The 20,025-nt window shown below is 42.5% G+C and overlaps 1 protein-coding gene across 1 annotated transcript in view; it reads left to right on the top strand.

The window, feature by feature from the left end:
• LOC124776579 overlaps positions 1-20,025 on the top strand; it is a 349,622-nt gene that overhangs the window by 284,282 nt on the left and 45,315 nt on the right. Inside the window, exon 5 of the mRNA XM_047251626.1 lies at positions 14,660-14,981. Coding sequence (XP_047107582.1) covers positions 14,660-14,981 — 322 coding nt within the window. The remainder of the gene's footprint in view (positions 1-14,659; positions 14,982-20,025) is intronic.

Below are 20,025 nucleotides of genomic sequence, written 5' to 3'. Positions count from 1 at the left end.
GGAGTTCAAACGCTACCAATACTTCTAGCGCAAACACTCATCATATTGAATCTTCTCGAATATCGGCAGAATATACATGCGACACATTGCAGTCCCGAAGGCGACTCAGGACAAACTGGGTTTGGTAGTTCACTGTTCATAAAGGTAAGAAAAGGGGGTTACTGTACTTTCAACTAACTAGTTTCAACTAATTTTTAAGATTACCCTACTACACACTTCCCCTATCCTAAATACACGCACATGAATCAATGTATATGGGAAATTTTTGGTAGATTAGCGAATAAGACAGGTAAATATTCTAGTACAAAATTTTTATTAACTTTTGCTTATACATTTACATACAGAAAACAGCTCTTTTCTTATTTTTGTTAGTTTTAGTTTTAATAACGTCCAATTTAATTTTTAACTTGTCCTTTATATCTACATCTGAATCATCTGTTTCTTTCTCCAGGCAGTAATTTGACAAATACAGACAAGGTATATTCTTGAATTCCAGTATGTATCTAATTTTTTTTCCTGTAAGCTATCTCTGTTGTGACATTAACAGTTAGTTCCGCTCCTTCTGGCAGTTATTCTAGACGAGAGTATACGGTGATCTTAATTTTTCCTCTCATTTCGTGCATAATGCTGTTATAACACTCCACATCTTTCCAGATGTAGGCTGCCAGTTCTTCTGCTGCACATTCTTGTGGAATTTCGGTATAGAACTGTAGGTTTCGAACTGTTGCAAACGAATTGCCATTAACGGTTGTTAGTTTGTCGGTTATAAGCTCTGAAAACGGTTATGTTGTTGTTAAGTGTGTGACTTCAAGCCCACCACATTTCGATATAAGGTAACCATCCTTTTTAAGCAGATCCGAGGAGGGATGGAGTTTGATAAACAGATTTTTCGCGTGTCCTTTAACGTAATAAACGTGCTCCAGTCCACCGTTTTCGGCCAGTATTCAACATATGGCCACTTACCACTGATCTTTACAGTAAATGCTATGATCTTATATTCCTCAGTCGTAGCTAGATTCCTCTATACACTGTGTGGTCTGTACATCCACAATAGCTTCTTCCTTTTCCATTTGCGTCTTATATTCTTCCTTTATGGTGGTTTTCTTCTTCAAATACTCCAGTTCTCTTTTCTTTACTTTGATGTCCTCCATTTCCAGTTTCCTTTTCCATGCACGTAACACATTAACTGTACTTAAAGGTGTAATTTCTTGTTTATTTGATAAATTGGTTCTTTTCTTAGGACTTGTTGTATAACATTGTGTTAATTAACCCTAATTCTGCGATACCTATATTGAACTGTATTGTGGAGAACAATGCTCTAAATTGAGAAAAATAAGTTTCTCCGGTTTTAACATAGCACTTCTGTATAATAGTTACAAAATTTTTACTTACGTAGTCAAAATAATGGGTTTGGATTGTTTAATGAAATTTCTCGTCAAAACATAACACTGTTTTTTATGCACACAAACTACTGTGCAGTGTTGATGTTTTTTTTTTTTTATTTCGAGTAGTTTTAAACTGTGAGAAGGAAATTGTTTAAATGCCATATTAACGATTTAATCTCATGGCATGTCTTCTGAAGCAGCATTTGTGACATCTTCAGGATGTAATATTTCACACACGATTTAATAACTGCTGAAGCAGTTCAGGAAGTGTACCTCAAGAAAGGTGCACAGGAAGTCTGTGCATCGGTTTTCTACAGGGGTTTACAGGGTAAACACTGCTTTATTTGTGGTTCGGTCCGACCGCACCGACGGCCCAAACAGGCCTGGCAGTAGCACTTTACTCGAGGAGAAATAGAGAGGGAGCACGTGTTTTGACAGGAATTTCTCGGGTGCTTTCGTTCGGAGATTAGCGTGAATCTGGTCTCTTAGTCATGCGGCCCCAGCGGCCACCCCTTGGACACCGGCGCGTGGCAGGGCCGTTGACGGACAGGTCGGGTCGCTTCGTGGGAGCCCCTGTACACTCCGGTTCCAACGAGCCTGCATGGGTGTCGTTCTATGTGGGCCAGTGGATGGCGCATGCTTCTCGATCGAAAGATTAACTACGTGTGATGGATGTTTCATAACGGTACGCCTTGCGCGATCGGGATGAAATGAAAATCGATCGATATAATTACTTCTTTTCGATGTATTTTAGATGACTTGCATCTTCCTAAATAGCAGAGAATGATGAGCAAGAGAGATCCAACTCCTGCAAACTGATTTTTTTAAAAATAAACCTTCTGCTTTATAATTGAATTTCCTGTCAGTGATAGCCTTACTCTACACCATAGACCCGCCAATTATTGGAAGTAGGTGGGGGTGGAGGGGTGTGGGTCTTATCAGAGGTCATCATCATAAATTAAAGGCTATGCCTTGTCGAGTTAGCCACGTCGCTCTTATCAGTGGTGGAGGGATTAATTAACTGATCAATTTAATTAAGTAGTCAATCAAATAGATACCAAAAGTGTGCTTGTATCAGTGAAGGGGAGGTGGAGGATTGGAGGTTTCCTGAGGGGTTGGAAGGAGGAGGGGGAGGGGCAGGCTTGGCAAGCAAGAGGTTAAGGACCTGTCATTCAAAAGAGAGCAATGGGTTTGCCCCTGATGTAGGCAACCCACATTAAAACCAATTGCTCTCTTTCTCCCCTTGCCCTGCTATCCATGTGTTGTGAATATGAACATTTTATCTCTAGTCTTTCAAGTTGTTCCTTTTTTTCTGAAAATGATTGTATTAATGTGTAAATTCACACATCAAAAGTATTTGGACAGGGATGCAGTATGTCACCGACCTTGTTTAAAATATATATGCAATATACGCTGGAACGTTGGAAGCAATCGTGTGAACGTATGAATGCCTTCCTAGCATGGAACTATCTACTCATTAGTATTTGCCAATGATGAAGCCCTGATATCATAAAGTAGGGAGAATTGCAAATATATGATAATGAAGAGGGCTTCGAAAAAATATTATCAAGACAGAATATCTATTAGTGGGAGGAAATGGAAGGAATGTAGTTCTACCACAAGGATCTATTAAAGCAGTTTAAATTCTTAGGGTCGGTAATCCATACTTCGGGAAGCTGTGAAGGAGATATGGAAGGCAGGGTCCAACAGGCAAGAGAAGCAATTAAGATGTAAATGGAATTCTGTGTAACAGGGCAAATACCAAAAGAAACACAGAAGAGGATTTTGCCAACAGTAGTTGAAAGTATACTAACTTGGTGTATTGCATTTCAAATTGGACGAAAAATTAGAAAATTGACTCCAAAAGAAGACAAATTTTATAAAATTATCTCCTAAATGTTTACTAGTTTTCGAATTAAAATTCGGCAAAGCTTGCTTTATTTACTGAGCGCGACAGTTTTTCTTGTTGGTTGGTCGATTTGGAGGAGGGTCCAAGCAGTGAGGTCATCGGTCGTATCAGATTAGGGAATTATGGGGAAGGAAGTAGGCCGCGCCCTTTCAAAGTAACCATCTCGACATTTGCCCTAAGTGATTTAGGGAAATCACGGAAAACATAGATCAGAACGGGCGGGTTTGGATTTAAACCTTCGTCCACCCGAATGCGAGTCCCAGTGTGCTAACCACTGCGGTACTTCGTTTGGTCAATTTGTCTGCTGGGTAACTCAAGTACCTTATGTCGGATTCCTGTGAACTACGATTCATTTAGAAGCTGAACGTCTGTTGTCGATTTAGTTAACTGAATTTCGGCTTAGACGGCTATCACCAGTCTATAACTCTCTTTGTCAGAGAGGTTACAATATTTGTAAATAGGATTGGGAAAGATGTTACTCACCTAGAGTGAGGCACGAACATAGAATAAATATCATCTTTGACAGTGAAGTAGTAATGCAATTGACAAGTTACAAGTTTAACATTAAATGCTTAAATGTAAGCGGCAATCAAAAAGCTTCCATTTGACGGTGTCGCTGCAGTGTATATGCAATGTAGTGTGACTCCGATCTAAGTATATAAGAACCGACGGTAGGCAAGGGATTAGTGTGACATTCGTGTCTCTCTGATGTGCATGCGATAAATGCGGAAACGTGAACAATGGCGATGCTGTTACTAAGCGCGTCCAAACAGGACCAACGTGCTGTTCCTCGCTTCTTGGGTGTCGGAGGACAAACACCTGTGGATATCCATCAGAGACTGAAGAATGTATGTGAGGTAGCATGTTTGGCAGAAACCACAATGGACTGTGGAATGGCGCGGCAACTTCCGAGCTGGTCGCGATTCGACACAAGATGCCGGTCTATATGGGAGGCTAGCCTCATCACAGACCAGCTCAAGTGGGAGACACTCGAGCACCTATCCAGTAGTTCTGTTCTCTCCCCGTGCGGTTATCACGCGTTTGGTCTCTTTATAAAGGCTTCGACAGGTAGACGCTCCCTGTCGGACGAGGATGTGCAGCAGCAGATACGGAATTCCTCGCGCGGCAGGATGCGTTGTTTCGCCAAATGGGTATCTTCAACGTAGTTTGTCGGTGGGATTATTGCCTCAGTGCTCGCGGTGATTTTGTCTGACTGGGATACCGATTCTGTACTGTGCAATCTTCGAACGGAAACTTTTTGATCGCTCCTCATGAAGGGACCAAACCAGAAAAAGACCATTAAAACGAATCTCGAAATAAAGTTCCTATATAAGATTTTAAATTAAATTAACAGTCACTACAAAATAAAATTAATAGCTGACAAGAGTACTAAAGAAACAAATGCAGGAAAATGAAGAACTAAAAAAGAACAGTCAGTAAAGGAAGCACTGGAAAACTGATAGTATTAAACGAAGTTTGGAGAAGGGGGATTTTTTGGCTGTGTGTGGACATTCCGCATTAAACCTGGAGATTCCAGTATTTCCAACAATTTAAGATTTTGGCTTTCGTTTGCTGGATGGAAGACTGGGCACTGTGGCTGGAAATTGTGGTCCACACTCAATACATGCCCAGCAAATGTGGAGTGACCAGTATAAATCTTATCGCAGTAAGGACAATATTTTTATATACCCCACTGTTGGCTAGTAATTGGGTTTATCTTTGGTATTGAAAATATCTTGGTCTGTTGTGTGCCTCAAATAGTAGGAAATCCTATAGTTGCTGTATTTCAGTGTTTTTGCTACACTGTGTGATATCTGTAAAACATAAAAAAATATTGTTTTCCGTTTCTTTTTATTATGTATTTAACGTATGTTAAGAAGCGATTTCCGTTTTTTGACTACAGTGAACGAACTCATTACCTGTAGTCAGTATTACATTTTAAATTCGAATGTATAGTTGCTGTAAATCTGTACGTACCTAAATTAAAGCACCTGACGTGCTTTTCTATCTAAATGTTACGGTTGATCTCAAGAACTACTGTGGAGTTTTTGATGCGGTTTTAGACAGATTCAAGATGAAGATTTGTGTAGCCTATATCAGTATATATTACAAACTAGTCGTCACACCGTAGATACCTAGTGTTAACGATGCTAAGCGAGGGTGGGTTGCTGGTAAACGAAAAAATAAGCAAGCATAAGAATGGAAGAGCTTAATTTATTAACAGAAGGATTTCTTCCTACACTGTTATACGATAATGGTCTCAAAGGACATAAAAGAGGGGGCGTCTTTGGTAAGAAATTGAGGGTGCGAACCCGTGCCCGGAAACGTCATCCAGCTACACCATAGAGCGTGGAAACCACAACGTGCTACGCGTGTCGCAAGGACAGAGACAGCGATTGAAGTGGTGATGCTGCACTAGCGCCCTCTACGGTGTTGTTGTGACAGGCGGGGACGGGCTCGACACAGTCTAATGCCCTGAATACTGTCAGACCCATTGCGTGAATGTACGATTCCAGTCTGTGAGAACACGTCACGTCTGTCGGCGAAGTGACTGTGTCACGCCAAGCGTTGATCTCGCGGTTTCGACGCTCTGTTGCGTCTTTGGGCGACGCTTCTACACATAAGTTCCTACACTTAGTTTGTCAGTGAAGACATCGTCTACATGCAGAGCCCTGCCAACATGACCCTGTGTGATTTGCCAGAGCTGCCCACTCTCCTGAAAACTTCCTATTTTCCATTTTTTCTACGGAGATTTAGCAAGTTTTATAATTTTTAAACAGGTATAATAATAATGAAGCATTATTGAAAATGTTACCAGACAGAAACCTGAGTTTTTTTATGTTTATGTTACATAAAGACCGGACCTCAAATATCAATTTTCCAAAGTAGTTCGATGATATTCTCAAAAATTCTCAAGAAAATCGACATTGAAGTTATCCGAGCGTCTTTTATACTCTAGAATCAGGTCATTTTTCTCAACGGACAACGTGGCTCTGTGTCAGAATGTTCGCCTAACGTGGGGTGGCCTGGCTTTGCATCCTAACCTCTTCAAATAATTAAACGAAGGTGCAGAACTCATGAGCATTTCCGCTAAAATACATAAGAATGGAAAAGATTGTAATGCTTTGTTCGTAATGTAATCAATCTTTATTAAGAATATTTTATGAAAGACGAGCGACTAAGAAATTCCGTTTTCATTGAAACTGAATTTTTGTGTGCGATTGAAATTGAATATAAGGGGACATGCAGTTTCCATAATAATTACAATGAGATACGTGATCATTAGCATATGCTTGATGCATTTTATAACTAAATGACAAGTATTCGAAATGAGCGAGGAAACAGCGATCCAGCGATTACGTCTCGAGCGCTAATTATTGTTCTTCCCTGTTTATGGTTCATATGGCTCTGAGCACTATGCGACTTAACATCTGTGGTCATCAGCCCCCTAGAACTTAGAACTACGTAAACCTAACTAACCTAAGGACATCACACACATCCATGCCCGAGGCAGGATTCGAACCTGCGACCGTAGTAGTCGCGCGGTTCCGGACTGAGCGCCTGAACCGCTAAACCACCGCGGCCGGCGCAAGTGAAATGAAATGTGGATTACATTTTATTACAATTTCTCCTTTTAAATTTTCGTTTCGTATTTGTTTACGTTTGCTTTGTCTTAAGAGTTCGTGATGCATTTATTCTGGCTGCTCAAATTTTCCTTTTGTATTTTATCGTTGCTTCAGTCTTACTACAAGATACCTCTAAGCCTATTTGGTTGGGTGATTCCTATTAAGAACATTATTTGCTACATTTAATGTCAATTCGGATTATGTTACTGAACAGTACAAATCAATTAAAACATCACATTAAACATGAAAAGAAAGAATGCGCTGCCGCTCCCGCCGGACGTTCGACTCCTCCCTCGGGCATGGGTGTGTGTTGTTCTTAGCATAAGTTAGTTTAAGTAGTATGTAAGTCTAGGGGCCGATGACTGCAGCAGTTTGGTCCCGTAGGAGATCACGCACATTTGGTTAATTGGAGGAAGAGAACGTTAATTTATATTTTATACTCGCGCAGTATTAAAATCAGGAAGACTGTATTTTTTGTGGAGCGGACGGAAACAAGATATTTAATAGTAAGAAAGGGAAGACACAACACACAGGTATAAAACAACAGAACCAATTATAAGTTAACACAAACGAATATTGCGATGGTATGTTAGAGATAACACTATGGGACGATGGGTCGAGAAGCAATGGGTCGTAGAAGATTCCAATATATCTAATCCAACCAAAGAGACAAAAAACTACTGAAAAATAACATTTGATATTGAAAATGTCATTGGAACACAAACATTTTATGAGACAAAGGGGAGGCTGATTCTGATCTGTTTTGGTTTCATAATCGCCGACACAAAAATTTTCCACACCCTACACTGTAACACTATCTTCTTGAGGTCTGAGCAGCGCACAATCGTGGGTCCCCAAGACCCCTACGTGGTAAACAAGCATTCTGTCACAGAGCCAAGTTGCCCGTAGAAACAAAATCGTTTCTTGTTAAGCTATTAAAGATGGTCAGCAAACTTCAAAGTAGATTTTCTCTAGAATTTTTAGAGCTGAATGTCACTGCTTTGGGCAGCTGATATTTGAGTTCTGTACTTCGCGTACCACCAATATAAAAAAAATTACGAAAATTCGATTGCTCCATGGTATTCTCGTTAGAAGAAAATAGTATATCAGTCTGTAGGGACAAAGAAGAACAGCTCCTGTAACATTATCAGTCAAGCTTATGCTTGAATTATTTGTTACGTATTTAGCTGATCTTACCAGCAGAAACCTGAGAGCAGAAAAGTGCTGCTGGAGATCCAAGTAAGTTACATATCATCTCCACATTTTTGTGCTTACTCCCTCCAATGCCGCGTGTCAATCCATTGCTCAGCAGAAATCGGCAAAATATCGGAAGCTTTGGGTCAAATAAAATGCACTCTCAGAAAGGAGAAGAAGAAGAAGAAGAAGAAGAAAAGAAGCCTTTCACCACGAAGAAATTAACCGAATGGGACAGAAGTACGTTGTGCATGTACAGATAAACAAATGTTACACTTTCGGAAAACTGGGTGATTTATTCAAGAGGAAGAACTTCATAAAACGATCAAGTCAACAACGCACCGCTCAGCCTCTGCCCCTTATGCAAACAGTTATTCGGCTTGGCAGTGACTGATAAAGTTGCCGGACGTCTTCATGAGGCATATCTTGCCGAATTCTGTCCGACTGGCGCGTTAGCTCGTCAAAATCGCGACATGAATGTTGGTCTTGTGCATGATGCTGCAAACGTTCTCAATTAGGAAAAAACGCGACGACCTTGCTGTCCCAGGTAGGGTTTGGAAAATACAAAGACAAGCAGTAGAAACTCACCGTATGCGGGCGGACATTATCTTGCTGGAATGTAACTCCAGGATCGCTTACCATGAAAGGCTATCAAACGGGGCGTAGAGTATCGTCGACGTACCGTTGTGCTGTAAGGGTGCCCGGAATGACAATCAAAGGTCCTGCTATGAAAGGAAATGGCACCCCGACCTTCACTCGTGGATGTCGGGCCGTATGGCGGGTGACTGTCAGGCCGGCATACCATCGATGTTCGGGGCGTCTCCAGACACGTCTTCAGTCCGGAATTTCATTGATTGGGATAGAACTGTCTTCAGTGATTAGTTCTGCTTCGAACTGAGCCCAATGACCAGCGAAGGCGATGGGGTACCAACCTGACTGTCCCCCACCATATGGCCCTACATACAGACGTTATGGTCTCGGGTGCAATTTCTTATCATAACCGCATCCCTTTGGTTGTCATAGGCGCCACTCTTACAGAACACTGGTACGTCGACGATGTTCTGCGCCCCATTTTGTTGACACTCATGACAAGCCATCCTGGGCGTACATTTCAACAAGATAATTTCCGTCCGTACGTGGTAAGAGTTTCTACAGCTTGTCTTCGTGCTTGCCAAACCCTACCTTGGTCAGCAAGGTCACCTGATTTTTCTTCTATTAAGAATGTTTGGAGCATAAGGGGCAGGGTCCTCCAACCATCCAGGGCTTTTGACTATCCAGAGCGCCAAATGAACAGAATTTGGCACTATATCTCTCAGGATATTCTGAAGGTGGCAGGGGTAAAATACAGGGAGCGAAAGGCTATTTACAATTTGTACAGAAAGCAGATGGCAGTTATAAGAGTCGAGGGGTATGAAAGGGAAGCAGTGGTTGGGAAGGGAGTGAGACAGGGTTGTAGCCTCTCCCCGATGCTATTCAATCTGTGTATTGAGCAAGCTGTAAAGTAAACAAAAGAAAAGTTCGGAGTAGGTATTAAAATCCATGGAGAAGAAATAAAAACTCTGAGGTTCGCCGATAACATTGTAATTCTGTCATAGACAGCAAAGGTCCTGGAAGAGCAGATGAACGGAATGGGCAGTGTCTTGAAAGGAGGATGTAAGATGGACACCAACAAAAGCAAAACGAGGATAATGGAATGTAGTCGAATTAAGTCGGGTGATGCAGAGATAATTAGATTAGTACATGAGACACTTAGAGCAGTAATGGAGTTTTCCTATTTGGGGAGCAAAATAACTGATGATGGTCGAAGTAGAGAGGATATAAAATGTAGACTGGCAATGGCAAGGAAAGCGTTTCTGAAGAAGAGAAATTTGTTAATATCGAGTATAGATTTAAGTGTCAGGAAGTCGTTTCTGAAAGTATTTGTGTGGAGTGTAGCCATGTATGGAAGTGAAACGTGGACGATAAATAGTTTGGACAAGAAGAGAATAGAAGCTTTCAAAATGTGGTGATATAGAAGAATTCTGAAGATTAGATGGGTAGATCACATAAATAATGAGGAGGTATTCAATAGAATTGGGGAGAAGAGGAGTTTGTGGCATAACTTTACTAGAAGAAGAGATCGGTTGGTAGGACATGTTCTGAGGCATCAAGGGATCACCAATTTAGTATTGGAGGGTCAGCGTGGAGGTTAAAAATCGTAGAGGAAGACCAAGAGATGCATACACTAAGGAGATTCAGAAGGATGTAGGTTGAAGTAGGTACTGGGAGATGAAGCTTGCACAGCATAGAGTAGCATGGAGAGCTGCATCAAACCAGTCTCAGGAGTGAAGACGACAACAACAACACCCCTCAGGAGAACATCCAGCAACTCTATCAATGAATTCCAACCCGAATAACTACTTACATAAAGGCCAGAGGTGAAGCAGCGTGATATTGACTTGCTTAGTTTGTTATTTCCTTTCTTTTGAACAAATCATCAAAATTTTCTGAAACTGTAATGTTGTGTTTGTCTGTTTGTATAGATCACATCCACCGCGTTCCGTCCCATTTGGATAATTCCTTCGTGATGCCTCTTTTTTTTTTTTCTTATAGTGTATTTGCTTCGGCTCCCGCTCACCGACCGACCTTTGAGGAAGGAAGGAGGGAAGGAAGGTGAGAGTTTAACGTCCAGTCGAAAGCGCTGTCATTAGAGAGGGAGCAGAAGCTCGTATTGTTTTAAGGATGGATAAGGAAATCGGCTGCGCCACCCTTTTCAAAGGAACCATCCCAGCATTTGCCTGGAGCATTTGAGGGTAATCACTGGAAACCTAAGTCTGGATAAACGGACGGGTATTCGAACCTTCGTCCTTCCAAACGCCGGATGCGAGTCCAGTGTGCTGATCACTGTGCCATCTCGCTCGGTCCAAACTTTGAGATCCAACAGTACCGTAGCGGTTCGCAGCAAGAACTGCATTGTTGAACATGAGCGAGCTGTGTGAACCAAAGTGCGCTGTTGGCATGTAAACCACATTAGCGACAAACGTCCGTTTGTGTATTCGTTTCTTTATGATGCTGCTTTATGACACTGCAGAAATGACACGGTGACAACAAATGGTCCGCGCTTACGTTCTCCAGCTGGTGGAGAGGCTTCTTTTCGTAGGGAGAAGAACACCGGGAGGAGGGGGGGGGGGGATGGAGAACATACGAGCCTTTTCTCGTTAACGCTCGCAATACCAAGGGGCGGGACGGGGATACATTATGTCCACCTTTTGAAAATATTGGACTTGAGTCGGTTGATACGCATTTTAAAATTTTGAAAAAAAAAGCTTATTGTTTTTAATTAATTCATCTACCAGTTTCCATAGATGTTTTGAATTTTTAAATTAAGCTTAACCCAAAAATTTAAGTATAGGAAGTAGATGTTATTTGCACAGTGAATGTTGTATACAATATTTTCTGTTTCAGGATCACCCTCACACATCAGTATCTTTTAAAAAATTATGTTGTGGGTAAACGTCAACAACAATTAACGAAATTTCCATTTTTAAATTTTTTTGTGAACAATCATAACGTAAGGTTGGTAGTACACGTTACTGAAAATCCACTGATGTTGCAAAGAGTGCGCTAAAGGTTATTTTCACTACTTGCACATCAGTACTTATTTCAAAAGCATGTTGTTAATTTAAGTGAACAACAATTAAAGATTTGGTTCTTTTTTTATTTATTTTTGGGTGGGCACAAAGTGCATTACCCCCCCACCCCCTCTTCATACACCCACTCCCTCCACATAGTAAAACGCGTCGTGAAAAACGCGTTGGTTTTGCTTGTGATCATTCATAAATCGACTTTCCTATTTCATTTTTTTCGATCGATTTTTGCGTTCCCTTCGTTACTTTGTGGGAGGCGTATTTGGCTATCCCCTCAGTACGACCAAGTCTATACTCGGTTGAAGTCATATAGTGGGTCGGTATCACTTTATTACACACTATGTATGCAGACAGACAGAGACACAGAGAGTCAGAGAGAGAGAGAGAGAGAGAGAGAGGGAGAGAGAGAGAGAGAGAACAATGTTAGTGCCGTTGAACGAATGATATTGCATCGGAACTATGTTCTCTGATGGTTAGAAGCTTCACTTTCTGACAATACTGCTAAGCGGTATTGTGTCGGAACTCAGTACCGCACCGAGAGCATGGCGAGACTGTCCCCTGGCAGGGGTGCAGGTACTGAGACTCGCAGGAACTGATCAAAAAGAAAGTTAATTGAGGAACTAACCTGAAAGGGTACGTGAGTTCTCCTACCCAAATATTCCTGACGTCTGCCTGCAAGGAGAGATGTTTACCTCAGCCCGAACTAAACTCACGCTGTTGTTGTCTCAGTATCATTTGTGCAGTCCTATTTTGTCAAGTAACATCATAAACAAACGAATACTACTGAACGCGCCTTGTATCGCTAACCTGGTTTATATGGCAATAATGCACTTGTTTCGCACAGCTGCCGTCTGCAAAACTCACTCGTTTCCATCAGTGCAGTTCTTACTGCTACCGCGCTACGTAATAGCAGCATATGAAAGGTCGGCGACCGGGTATTAACGTAAATACAGTAATGGTGGTAGATTTCCGATTTTCGCCGATTACTGTAGCTGAGGGTTGGAGCGAGACCCTACTTGAGCGCTTCAATTTGATACAATAAAAAAGTGACGTGGAAAGCAGATCTCACTTGCATCACTCCATTTCATCCGATTTTAATTTCACATTGAGAAACGTCGCAAATGTAAGCTTTGCGTCTTACCTTGACAAATTTCCAGTAGAGATATTGATGCTGCGGAGTCAGTAAATAAAATGGTTGATTTTAAGTTGCAGTTGAAAGAGCTGATGAAGATAACTGACACGGCATCCCATTTCATCATTCTGAAGGTTTTCCGAAAGCGTGGGTTAAGAGATGCTTATATAAGCAAAGGAATACTCGTATTTTTTATGATATTTATGATCATCCAGCGACATCAGCGTCTTCTGAACACACTTCAAGTAAGTTAAAGATGATGAAGAAAACTACTTAAGGTCGACATGAATGGAAGGAAGATTATGATTTAACGTCTCATCAACATCGAGGTCATTAGAGACGGAGCACAAGCTCGGAATGTTTCATGGGTGTGGAGGGAATCCGCAGCGACCCTTTCAGAAAAAGGAGCGATTTAGGGAAATCACGGGAAACCTAAATCTGGATTGCACGTGATTTGAACCGTCTTCCTCCCTAATGCGAGTCCAGTTTGCTAACCTTGCTCAGTCTTAAGAGTCGACTGTGAGTGGAAGTAGACAGTCAAAATTTAGCCGTTTTGTCGATAGAAAATGAGGCGTGTGAAATAAGTAATGAGACTTCCAGCACTGCGAGAAATCTGGCAACACTGTGTTGTTGCACTTGTATAGACAGGTCTGCTCATTCCTTCCAGATGCTCAGTTCGAGGTCATCCAACAGCTACACACGACACGTATTCATAGGTTCAAATGGTTCAAATGGCTCTGAGCACTATGGGACTTAACATCTTAGGTCATCAGTCCCCTAAAACTTAGAACTACTTAAACCGAACTAACCTAAGGACATCACACACATCCATGCCCGAGGCAGGATTCGAACCTGCGACCGTAGCAGTCCCGCGGTTCCGGACTGAAGCGCTTAGAACCGCACGGCCACCACGGCCGGCGCATTCATAGGAGCAAGGCGTCTCTGCACGGGAGCTAAATCCATCTTCTCCACTGGCGATCGTGGTAATCGGTCGCGATCACTGAATAACAAGCAACATTGCAAGACGTTCCGCCTATGGTCCATCAGTGTACCAAGTCACGTTTGCTGTCGAAGGGGTGGCCTAGTGGCAGGCGCCGCTTGTAACTTCAACGCTCTGTACCGTCATTGGATGACGTTTCTGGAAACAGGTTCCTGTCCTCGATTTGTTCCTGAAGACATCCTCTATAATCTCTCGAAGTTTGTCGCCGCAACATCTCTGGGACAGCCCGTATAATCAACTACTTTTCCTCTCTCAAAGCAAGAAACTGTAAAGAAAAACCTGTTATAAACCTTTTGGAAAAGCATATTTTCTTAGCTCTTTATTATAGCCAATTTTCTTTTATTTCTAATTAGTTACTAATAAAAAACAAATGAAATCTGGTCTTTGTTATATATCACAGTAAAACGAATATGCCATAAAAAACAGCACAAATATCTTGTTTTTACTCTCATTCTTTTTATGAAGTTTATAGAACTTGTAATTTGTTTACTACAACGATACATTTCATTTGTCGTGTGCAATATTCTGAACAAATATAATTTATTTAAAATGCTTCACCTTTAACAATCTTAACTAAAAAGGAATAAAAATGTGTAGCAAAATTTTCATACAGATGATTTTACGGGGTGGGGCTGGGGAGCAAGAGGAGAGGGGGGTGGGAAACTTCGGCAGTTCTGCCAGGGATACATGATCACTACGGTACAGTTTTGCATCAGTACCTCCTTACGGTTGTATGGGGAAATAATGAGCGTGATCCCGAAGCCGCGTAACTGTTGCTACTGCGCAGGATGGCTGAGGAGTGCGTGCCGTTCGAGAGCGGCACCGACGTGTCCGGGGAGGAGTTCGTGAAGGTGGAATGCCGCTCGCCAACCAATGGCAGCGTCGTGTTCCGCGACTACCACGCCTTCGTGCCGCTCAAGCCCCGCGTCGAGGAGCGCGTGGTCAACCTCACCGACGTAGGCGACGACGACGAGTCCTTCTCTGAGCGGCCCTCGGTGCTCATCGTCGGCATCGACGCCGTCTCCAGGCTCAACTTCCACCGCCAGATGAACGGCACGCTCGCCGAGCTACGCAGGCTGGGCGCCATCGAGATGCTCGGCTACAACAAGGTAGGCCCTCGCCTTGGCGCCACTTAAAACGACAGTTTCTTACATCGTTACGTAACGTGGCGATTATAATTAATGTTTTAATAAAAAGGACCCCAGATCGCAATAAATTATTGTTACTGATTCCGGTTAGCAGCTTCGGTCTATATGACCATCTCAGACCAAGGCATCAGGTAGCGTGAGGAACCACTGCATAGAGGAGCTGTGGTACCGAGCACATATTAGGGAAACCGTTACGGCCTTTACCTCTTCGTAATGCATTATCTTATACTTTCTCATATCGGTCTAACATTAGACCTACATACAAGTGAACAATATGTTTTTGTGCCACATACTTGCCTCTTGATGTCGCGGTGCATGTTTATGATGAACAGAAATGAAATAAGGCGATGCTCTTATTTCTTCCATTGAAACACAAGCTAGTTAAATGCTTTCAGAGATGTACTGCTATCTGAGTTACAGTAATTTACTCAATCCATTCTGTTAGCCCACAGTATCTGCCATCCAGGCTCAGTTCGGCTTTACGCGAGATAAGAGGTGTTATTGCTGCCAGCTGGAAGGACACTGATTCATAACATTTTGATAGACAGTGCTCAGGTTGAAGCAGTTGATGTGTACTTAATTATTAATGGAATATCTGATCATGATGCTTATTAATGAAAACAGGCTACAGCGTTTTAAGAGAAAGCTAAGCGAGATGGTATGGGATCAGACATACACTCCTGGAAATGGAAAAAAGAACACATTGACACCGGTGTGTCAGACCCACCATACTTGCTCCGGACACTGCGAGAGGGCTGTACAAGCAATGATCACACGCACGGCACAGCGGACACACCAGGAACCGCGGTGTTGGCCGTCGAATGGCGCTAGCTGCGCAGCATTTGTGCACCGCCGCCGTCAGTGTCAGCCAGTTTGCCGTGGCATACGGAGCTCCATCGCAGTCTTTAACACTGGTAGCATGCCGCGACAGCGTGGACGTGAACCGTATGTGCAGTTGACGGACTTTGAGCGAGGGCGTATAGTGGGCATGCGGGAGGCCGGGTGGACGTACCGCCGAATTGCTCAAGACGTGGGGCGTGAGGTCTCCACAGTACATCGATGTTGTCGCCAGTGGTCGGCGGAAGGTGCACGTGCCCGTCGACCTGGGACCGGACCGCAGCGACGCACGGATGCACGCCAAGACCGTAGGATCCTACGCAGTGCCGTAGGGGACCGCACCGCCACTTCCCAGCAAATTAGGGACACTGTTGCTCCTGGGGTATCGGCGAGGACCATTCGCAACCGTCTCCATGAAGCTGGGCTACGGTCCCGCACACCGTTAGGCCGTCTTCCGCTCACGCCCCAACATCGTGCAGCCCGCCTCCAGTGGTGTCGCGACAAGCGTGAATGGAGGGACGAATGGAGACGTGTCGTCTTCAGCGATGAGAGTCGCTTCTGCCTTGATGCCAATGATGGTCGTATGCGTGTTTGGCGCCGTGCAGGTGAGCGCCACAATCAGGACTGCATACGACAGAGGCACACAGGGCCAACACCCGGCATCATGGAGTGGGGAGCGATCTCCTACACTGGCCGTACACCACTGGTGATCGTCGAGGGGACACTGAATAGTGCACGGTACATCCAAACCGTCATCGAACCCATCGTTCTACCATTCCTAGACTGGCAAGGGAACTTGCTGTTCCAACAGGACCATGCACGTCCGCATGTATCCCGTGCCACCCAACGTGCTCTAGAAGGTGTAAGTCAACTACCCTGGCCAGCAAGATCTCCGGATCTGTCCCCCATTGAGCATGTTTGGGACTGGATGAAGCGTCGTCTCACGCGGTCTGCACGTCCAGCACGAACGCTGGTCCAACTGAGGCGCCAGGTGGAAATGGCATGGCAAGCCGTTCCACAGGACTACATCCAGCATCTCTACGATCGTCTCCATGGGAGAATAGCAGCCTGCATTGCTGCGAAAGGTGGATATACACTGTACTAGTGCCGACATTGTGCATGCTCTGTTGCCTGTGTCTATGTGCCTGTGGTTCTGTCAGTGTGATCATGTGATGTATCTGACCCCAGGAATGTGTCAATAAAGTTTCCCCTTCCTGGGACAATGAATTCACGGTGTTCTTATTTCAATTTCCAGGAGTGTATATAGAAAGAGATAATAATCTTAAATCAAATGTATTCCATAGTAATTTGTGTTAGAAATTGAAAGTACCCAGAGTCTGAAGTTATCCAGAGGAACCACTAAAAAAAAAAAAAAAACAAGTAAACGATTGGTAACTAAGGAAATTAAAATCTCATCTAAGAGGAAGAGGGAAATAAGGCCAGAAGAAGTCAAGATCTGATTTTACTTGCATTCTACTAATAGTATTGTAATGTTTCAAGGAGAGTCATTAAAATGACGTGAAGTTTGTATTTCCTGCCAAATTAACAATGATAATAATATGATTCTAACTGTATTCGTTATTGCCAAATGGGAGACACGACAACCAGTCAGTGAATAAGATACCATAGAAATTAAGCTAAATGACACTATTGTGATTGATAATTCACAAGTTGCGAGGATTAAATGGTTTACTCAAAGCAGGAAGAGGATATATTAAAAATGTCATGCCACAAAGCTTTAAGTATCTAGAAGTAGCATCAACATCCTTCACCAAAATTAATAGAATTACAAGAAATTCTAAAAGACAAGAATTCATATAGTATTGATGGAATTTAAAATCGAATTTTGAAAAGTTCTTCCAACTTCATAAGTAATGTCCCTAGTGACATACGTAATGAATCACTGGCCCAAGGAATTTTTCCCAGATGTACCAAAATATGCAATAGTTAAATTCTTCGTGAGAAAAGTGGCAACAAAGACTTCAATAATTATCGTCCAATTTCGTTACTGACGTCTCTTTCCTAAATATTCGAAAAAGTGACGCACTCAAGAGTAGCCTCATATTTGAGTAAAAACAGCTCACTTAGTACAATACACTTTGGATTCCAAAAGGATTTCTCGACTGCGATTGCTATTTATAAATTCACTCGTAAAGTATTAAAAGCCTTATATGGTAAAATACCGCCAATTAATATTTTTTGTGTTCTTTCCAAGGTTTCTGTGTAGATCACGTTATTCTCTTAAAAAAACTTAAGTTTTATAGAATTAATCGTTAAACACACAACTGTTGAATAATTCCGACAGAGTTGGAAGGGAAGAAAGATTTAGTGGCTGGGGAGAAATTACAAAGGGAGTCCTCACACGGTTCAATTTCTTTCTTACGTGTGACTGACCTTCCACATTAAGTTCAACAAGTAGAGTGGGTATTTTTCCAGACGATACTAGTGTTATAATAAATCCTATTGGAGAGAAATCAACATAAGAGATTGTGAATAATTTTTTCCAAGAATTTATAAAGTGAGTCTCACAAAATGGACTCTTCCTACATTTTGTAAAAAACGCACTAAATACAGTTTGGTACAACGAATAGTCATACCAACAACTGATACAACAGTTGAGCAGGAATCAGTAAATATGGTAGAATGCTTCAAATGTCTGGTGTAAATAATGATTAAAACTTGGACTCGAAGAAGTGTATTACTGAGCTATTGAAACAATTAAGTTATTCTTGTAGTGCTCATCTACAGCCATCACCTCTTCAACGAGTTAGGCGCTTTAACTGTGTCGCCGCAATGCATATGAGGGCTGATCATCAAAGACTTAAATTCAGTTTTTCCTGGAGCATTCGTGACATTTTCCTATCTGTACCATGTATATTTGAAAAGAGCGGGTTTTTATGTATAATATCCATAGGCTCCTAATCTCGTATCGGTAGATTGGTATATTGCTCTGTTTTGTACATGCTCTTTGTATTTCGTATACCAAACAATCGATGTGACGAGAGAGGAACAGTGCTGCGCAACAAAATTCTGTGTTCATTTAAACCATGGAGCCACTGTAGCTTAGGAAAAGCTGCAGCAAGCGTACGGCGAAGATGCACTACATCGTGTAACATTGTTTAGGCGGCTCAAGGAATTCTAAGAAGGCCGATGTGTTTGTATTAAGGAAGGTGGGTCTGATGTTTTGGCTTCTGCTATGACTGAAATCAACATCAACACAGGTGCTGAGATAGTCCGTGAAGATCGGTGGATAACATTACGTGACCTTAGTGAAGTATTGAGAATTTCATATGGTACTGGCTTTACGATTAACTTGTGTTCGTTGGGTGCCAAGTGTGTTGACTCCCGAACAAAAGGCCGCACGAATGGAGACAACCCTTGAGGAGCTGCCTCTCTTAATTGATGGATGCGAAGTATTTGTGGAATCGATTATCACCAATAATGAGGCATGGCAGTATCATTATGATGCTGTAGGGAAACAAGCCAGCACAGTGTGGAAATTGCCAGGTTCTCCAACACCAAAGAAGGCGACAGTTGTTTCTTCAGCAGGGAAAGAGATGGTGATCACTTTTTTTGACTGTCGTAGAATGATTTACCAGCATGCCGTTCCATCTGCTACTGCTGTTACAGCGGCATACCGCTCGTCAGTATCGGCTAAACTCAGGAAGCATATTGCAAGAAAACGACCAGAACTTTCTCGGACTGGGTGGCGAATTCATCATGACAATGTGCGCTCTCACGCCACAAATCATGTCGTGCAGTTTCTAGCCCAACTGATCACTAGCTGTGTACCTCATCCGCCTCATATATAGCATCAGTCTTGTACCCTGTGATTTTTTTATTCTCATCGCTAAAGCAAAAGCTTCGGGGCATTCCATTTGAGAACTTTGAAACAGTGCTCAAGAAAAGTGTGGCGGTTCTGAAGGACCTTACAAAGAATGCCCTGCACAAAGTGTTCGAGTACTGGAAGTGTACATTCAACTAGGAGGGGCGTACTTTAAAAAAGATCATCTAAACGTGAAATGGATTAATAAACGCCTCCGTCAGTCTTTGTTGATTAGCCCTTGCGTATTCGCTAGTGAAATTCGTCATAGAATCCATCACAACTTGAGAAAAAGAACGATTTCCATACCAAGATCACTAGAAGAACAAAACTGCCTGTTTTACT

This window comes from Schistocerca piceifrons, chromosome 2 (assembly GCF_021461385.2).
Source record: "Schistocerca piceifrons isolate TAMUIC-IGC-003096 chromosome 2, iqSchPice1.1, whole genome shotgun sequence".
NCBI lineage: Eukaryota > Metazoa > Arthropoda > Insecta > Orthoptera > Acrididae > Schistocerca > Schistocerca piceifrons.
Note: the sequence above shows the minus strand (reverse complement) of the source record. Positions and strands in the feature narration are given on the sequence as shown.